At 39.0% G+C, this 7,186-nt stretch overlaps 1 protein-coding gene across 2 annotated transcripts in view; it reads left to right on the top strand.

Annotated features, from left to right (window-relative positions):
* The first annotated feature begins 1,753 nt into the window (after positions 1 to 1,753).
* rad18 (RAD18 E3 ubiquitin protein ligase) overlaps positions 1,754 to 7,186 on the top strand; it is a 32,111-nt gene continuing 26,678 nt past the window's right edge. For both annotated transcript variants that reach the window (XM_039612743.1, XM_031757052.2), the window contains exons 1-4: positions 1,754 to 1,910; positions 3,846 to 3,924; positions 4,485 to 4,546; positions 4,763 to 4,833. In XM_039612743.1, coding sequence (XP_039468677.1) covers positions 1,860 to 1,910; positions 3,846 to 3,924; positions 4,485 to 4,546; positions 4,763 to 4,833 — 263 coding nt within the window. In that variant the 5' untranslated portion in view covers positions 1,754 to 1,859. The remainder of the gene's footprint in view (positions 1,911 to 3,845; positions 3,925 to 4,484; positions 4,547 to 4,762; positions 4,834 to 7,186) is intronic.

Genomic DNA, 7,186 nt, shown 5'->3' with positions numbered 1-7,186 from the left:
TTCCCATCAATGTCCTGAAAACAACTGCCAAAGGCATGAATAACTATTATAATAAAACATGAGGCAGGCTAAGAACTGGTTGTACCATTTTTTTCATGCTACACTTGTCATCCAGAATCACTTGTGTTAGTGTCATCTGAAAACACAAGGCTGTCATGGTGTGGACACCACAAAAGAAGAGCCTGTCCTTTTACATCCACCACAAGTAGGTCATTTATTTTGTAATAGTCATTTTCCACTGTCAGATTCCCTGGTTGGAGTTAGCAGTGGCTGTCTTTCCTATTAGCTCCCTCCACTGGAGCCAGAAAAACTTAATCTTTATGACTTTTGGATCCTTCAGTGTCCACTGATTTTTTTTTTCATATAAAATTTCTCATGTATTTCATGTTTAATCCATAATATAAATTAAACTGATTTATTCCAGTGGTAAATTTGTTGATGTCACAAATTATGCATCAAATGTGCTGTATATTACTAAGAGGTATCTTATGTCATTGCATAATAGCAACAGATGTGCAACATAGCCTCATTAATATATACATATAGTCATAAGTGGCTATCACAGGACTGTTAAGTACAACAGCAACACACATACCTTTTCCTGATACAGAGAGTCTAACAATCTCCTGAATGTGAAAGTGAGTGAGCATTACACAATGTGTGTGTAAGTTCTCTGTCATCCATGTCATGGTAGTTTAAGGAGCTTGGAATGAAAGTGACTGGACTTCTTTAAGTTTTGAGGAGGTGATTCACCTCTCGTTCAATGTGAGGTGAAACATCCAGCATTTTACATAATATACCGGTGAGCTTACATTGACCTGAAACATGGTGATAGAGAACGTCAGGTTACTGGTAACATAAACTGCTTTCAGGTTATGTTCTGTGAGCATCATTTTTGTTTTATAAGAGGGGCCTGCTGCACGTGTCTCTCAGTGCCATCAGCCTGCTCCCAGACCACACCATCCTCCCCCACTACTTCTGTCGGTTGAAGAGAGATGGCCAAGGAGAGAAAGAAGAGATCAATTGATTGTCCAGAATAAAGCTGTTCCTGCTGGTGAAGGCCAGATCCTGGCTCTGGGGTTGGGAGGTGGAAACGAGAGGAGGGCTCGGGGTGGGTGTCTGCAGGGGCTGGAATTGCTAAGAGGTTGCTAGAGTGGGGATTTGCTGGATTTGCATCTGGCCATGGCTCTGCTGCTTCAATGAGTACAACTGAAAGGGCTTGATTTTGGCATCTTACACTGGAGTCCTGCAAAGCTAAAAAATAACTAAAGCTGGTTAAAATTATTAGTACATGTGTATTGTATATTATTAATATGCTAAATTATACTGTAGCTTGATATTAAAGATATTAAACTCAGTAGAAACGGGAAGTTATTTATAAAATCATATAACAAAGTACATCAGAAAAAGAGACAGACAAAAGCTTAAAAAAAGCTGCTGTCCATCATATATTGTAATTATTCTGTCACTGTCAAACTTCAACTGGAAAAAAAAGCCTTGTTTTGTTGTTATTTTCTATGATTGGTCAAACAGTAAAACATTGTGTATAAAATGCATGTATATCAAATGTGATATTCTTGAATCTGCACCTGTAGAAAGGTACGAGGCAGCACAAGTGCTGCTATGCCTTTAAATCTAAACAATAAAGACAGCCTCTAACTTAAAACTGAAACAATGTAACCCGGACTCTGAGTGACGAGCGCAGCTACAATCTTTACATATTTGTGGCTCAGCGGAAGTTGTCAAATGACGTCAGACGCATCCCGGTCTGTGAGCGGGACTCTCACAGCTGAGCGCCGAATAAAAAAAAAGGTGCTGAGGCTAACTTTGGCAAGAATCTGCGCGTTATTTCGGAGAAAATGGCCTTCGAGATGGAAGCGGATCTACCACCTAGTCTCGCATGTCTGAAAGTAGGTTGTAGCTTTGTTTGATTTCAAATGTTTTGTTGACATGCTGGCTGTTAGCCCCCAGCTAACTGAAAACCCCAGCAGTTACACTTACATCACATTCGTTCAATCTTTTCATAATAACTCACGTGAATAACTGACGTGCTTACAGTTAGTAATGAAACGTTTGCTAACCTTTAAATACAGTGCAACAATGACATAAGTCAGTCTAATTTAACTTTAATGTTGATCACAGCACACGAGCTAGAACCCCTTGCTCCTTAACATCAAAAGAAACTAATCTCACAGGTCTTGCGTCAGGTCTTCGCTGGGTTTCCCTTCTCCTCGTATCTGTTAAGGACATGACTTTCAGATACTGTTCATCTGCTGTAGATGGCTGTGTCATATTACAGTATCAGTGATAGAACCACAGCATGCCTTTACTTTCTGGTACACAACAAAATTAGCCTAAACATAGCAAGAGACGATTTACATGATTCAGTTAAAAAAAAAAAAAGGGTATTGAACAATCGCCAGCAAAGCGCAATAATTTGCAAATGTGCAAGAAAACTAATCCCGATAAAGGTGGAAATAACGATGTTGTTTCACTATAAAAACACCATTGAGTAAGACAAGGCTATAAATGCATGCAAGGAGGAGACACTAGCACTAGCCTGGAAGCTGCAGTCACCAATAAAAGGGCATACAGTTTTTATTTTGTTGGTGTAATATTATTGCAAATTTCCTTTATGTTATCATCCTGAGGATATAGCTCCCACCCCTACCTGCCAGTTCTAATTTTGACCTCTTCTTGTTCATTTTCCTAATAGTGGTTTGGAAAGCGAGTAGTTGGTGCAAACATACTGTTTTGTTGTGGGTTGTAGCTTAGGACGTCATCTAATAATCAGAGGGTTGGTGGTTTGATCCCTGTCTCTTATAGTCTGTATGGGCAAGATACTAACCCCAAGTTGCTCGCTGATGTAACCATTGGCGTGTGAATGTTGGATAGAAGGCACTTACAGTAGAACAGTGCTATATAAAATTATAATTATAATTTTTCATAGATTCAGCTTAAGAAATGGGAGCAAATTATGACCTTATCCAGCAGGCTGCTAACATTGTGCCTAAATATGCAATTTAAATTTGGTTCTGTGGTAATTTATCTGTCAATTTGCAGAAACAAATCTGTTTTATCCCTTGAATTATGTGGGATTTTTATGTTTAGTTTATTCATAGGTCAATATTAAGTGGCTTAAAAATGAAGAAGAAAAGTAAAACATTCCTCTGAAAATGGTCAGGTACAAGGAGGGGACTGAAAATGAGAGACAAAGCTGTGAATGACCAGAGAAAAATTTGAAAGGCCTTCAGAAAGTCTGGAGTCTATTGCTCAACACAGTTTTTTTTTTTAAAAAATCACACGAAAGCCTGGCTCCATGGAAGCAAAAAATAAAGACATGAGGGATGACTCAGAATGTGTGCACAGTATTGTCTGCGGTCAGAAAAGAAAGGACAACTTGTATTTTTGGATGCTATGCAAACATTACATAAAAAAAAAAAGATGTGTAACCCTGAACATTCTTACAAGAGAACATTCTACATGAGAAAGGAGGGTTAGATAGTTTCCTGTTATTTAGTTGGATACACTGGTTTTAGGAAATGATATCCTTTGTATGGAAATGTATGGGCAATCCTTTGCTAAATGAGGACATTCACCAGCGCTAGTGTGCTACATTTATTTATCATACAGTGAGTAACATCTTCATCTGTCAACTTTTGCTATCCTGAATCTCTTTTTAAATTTATTTTCATCCTAAAATAATATATGATTAAAAGTGCAAAGGTTCATGCACGGATGCTTTGAGCCAGCCATACTTTTAGTAGGTAAAATATATTGTTGTTGTTGTTATTGCCAGGTATTTGTTGATTTTAAGCTCTTTTTTTTCTCTCTCCCATCTACAGAATGTCGATGCGCTGCTTCGGTGTCCTATTTGCTTCGACTTTCTCAATATTTCAATGATGACAAAATGCTCACACAATTGTAAGTAATAGCAGTGCAGATGCAGTCATAAAAGATGTTCATGCAAATAAAAGGAAGAACACTGAGTGGTTTTTTGAAACGAGCAAAATTGAGCTGAAATGATTTCAGAAAAGCTGAATTTGAAGCACAATCAGCTGTCCTTTGGTTGGTTTATGCACTATATCCCACACATTGCAGAGGCAGATCACCAAGTATATTTATATTAATTATTTTTGATCGTCTACCATAACGCAACATTGACGGGCACACATTAAATTTCTATTGTTTTATTTTTAACGATTTAAAATGGTTTACTGTAGAGCTGCACACATCATATTATTTTTCTCATCTTCTCCTAACACTTCACCCTCTCTCTGTCACTCTTCAGATTTCACAATTTGCTTAATTAAAAACCGTCACACACGTCAAATAGTTTAGAGTAATAAAATGTCAACGGGCTGACATGAACTAACTTTACTGGTAGTGGAGAGGAGGACAACCTGATTAAATGGGTACCACTTTACTTTTTTTTGTAATTGATTAAATATACCAAAACGTTGTGTTTGCATTTTATTTTGCAGTTTGTTCTTTGTGCATACGGAAATTTCTTTCCTACAAGCTCCAGTGTCCAGTTTGCAATACAGTAAGTATGACCATGACTTGTAATGGAATTACATAATAATTAAGGACATTACCTAAAGAGACTTAATCAATATCAGTAAATATTGATTAAATTATTTAAGTAATTCACTGAAGAACATCACTTAAACATTGTCTCGCTCAACTTTAATTGTAAATATCACTGGATTTTGGATCCTATAGGCAGAATTTCTTCATATCTCACTTCTTTTTCTTTTAGCAAATGACAGAAGCAGATCTGAGGAACAACCGTTTGTTGGATGATTTGGTCACAAACTTTCAATCTGCAAGGTAATGTACAGCTCATGACAGATAGCAAGTGAACTGTCTTATATCTGAAATGAAGAAGAGCTTTTTATGCATTTAGATCTTAGTGCACACTGAATCACCACTAGTGGGGTCCATAACAATATTACAATATTAAGTTAAAGGACAGAAAATAAAATACTTGCAGCTGTATTGCATGATTTGGTACACATGCTGGGGTGGCTGTAGCTCAGGTGGCAGAGCAGGTCAACCACTAATCAGAAGGTCGGTGGTTTGATCCCAGGCTGCCTCCTGGCTGCATGCCAAATATCCTTGGGCAAGATACTAACCCCATGTTTGCCTACTGGTGGTGGTCAGAGGGCCCGGTGGCGCCAGTGTCCAACAGCCTCGCCTCTGTCAGTGCGCCCCAGGGCAGCTGTGGCTACAATGTAGCTTGCCATTGCCAGTGTGTGAATGTGTGTGTGAATGGGTGAATGACTGAATGTAGTGTAAAACGCTTTGGGGCCCTTAGGGACTGAGTAAAGCGCTATACAAATGCAGGCCATTTACATATAGAATAAGTGTGTATGCAAGCTATATACTTACCGGCCACTTCAGTAGTTATACATTATCGGTTTTAACCCCAGTTTACCTTCAGAACTGCCTTAAGTCTTCATGGCACTGATTCAGCGAGGTGCTAGGAACATTTTTGTCTGTACTGATATGAATCAGACAGTTGCTGGTGATTTGTCAGCTGCACATCCGCGATAAGAATCTCCTGTTCCATCACATCCAAAAGGTGCTCTCTTGGATTGAGATCTGGTGACTGTGGAGGTCATTTGAGTACAGTGAATTCATTGTCATGTTCAAGAAACCAGTTTGAGATGATCTGAGCTTTGTGAGATGGTGCATTATCATGCTGGAAGCCGCCACCAGAAGATAAGTACACCGTGGTCTTAGATAAATCATCTTTTTCACTCCTCCGAGCTATACAGAATGCCACAGCCAGACTCCTTACACATTCTTGTAAGCAAGCTCACATTACTCTTTAGGTTGGCTCCCAGTAAATTGCAGGACTCGATTTAAAATTTTTGTACTCACATACTGAGCACTTAACAGCCAGACTCCAGACTATTTATCCCAGCTTGTTACTAAACACACTGCTGCTTGTGGTCTTCGATCACAGGTTCAGAATTTGTTTGCAGTTCCTCGTACAAGATGAAAGATTAGGGGGGGACAGGGCCTTCAGTCTGTGGCACCAAGGCTTTGGATCAGCCGCCCACTCCAACTAGCTGACTGTGGACTATTTTAAGAAGCAGCTAAATACCTTTTTGTTTAACCTGACTTTCTGTTGAGATGTTTTTAAACTACCTGTTTTACTTTGTTCTGCATCTATTGCTATTAACTGCATTTTTATTTTATTGTGCAGAGCTTTATGACTGCTTATCTATGAAAAGTGCTTTATAAACTAGCATACTGTGGTCGTAAAGGGGCACGATAAACGACAATACTCGGGTATCCTGTGGAGATTAGATGATGTCAGCTGGTAGTAAGGGGCCAAAAGTGTTCCAAGAAAATATTTCCCCACACCATTACACCACCACCACCAGCAGCCTGAACTGTTGACACAAGGCAAAGTGGATCCATGCTTTCATGTTGTTTATACCAAATTCTGACCCTACCATCTGAATGTTGCAGCAAAAAGCGAGAATCGTGAGACTAGGTGATGTTTTTCCAATCTTCTGTGGTTCAATTTTGGTGAGCTTGTGTGAATCCTCAGGTTCCTGTTCTTGGCTGATATTCTCCTCTGACCTCTAGCACCAACAACCAACAGATTTCTAATTTCCTTTATTGTCATTCAGTTAATACATCACAGATGTACACAGTTCAAAAAGAAAACGGTCTCTCACTGGATATTTTCTCTTTCTCAAACATTCTCTGGAAACCCTAGAGATGTTTTTGTGGGAAAATCTCAGAAGATCAGCAGTTTCTGGAATTTTTCAGACCTGACACAAACAACCGTGCCATGTTCAGTGTCACTTAGCGGTTGCTCTTGATGTATATTTAGGTCAGACATTGAGTTGCTGCTTGGTGATTGGCTGATCAGATATCTGTTGGCGAATAGTTGTGCCTAATAAAGTGGTGTGTGAGTAAGCTTTTCATCTAAGTATCATTAATGAAACATCAGACTTGTTGGGACGCAATGATTTAATATAATCCATTTTGCTACAGCTATCCAAAGTGGGTTTTTAAAAATTCTTCATCCTGCAGAGGCAGGCTAAACGAGTAATAAAAACGCCAGATCAGATTTCCTCCGCAATCCATGTAAACCTCTTTACCATGAGCACAGGTGCTCTTCAATTTGTATTTCATGATTGTAAGACCTGAAGGGCTTAAA

Source organism: Oreochromis aureus, linkage group 5 (genome assembly GCF_013358895.1).
Source record: "Oreochromis aureus strain Israel breed Guangdong linkage group 5, ZZ_aureus, whole genome shotgun sequence".
Taxonomy (NCBI): Eukaryota; Metazoa; Chordata; class Actinopteri; order Cichliformes; family Cichlidae; genus Oreochromis; species Oreochromis aureus.
This window is presented reverse-complemented; position numbering and strand designations above follow the sequence as displayed.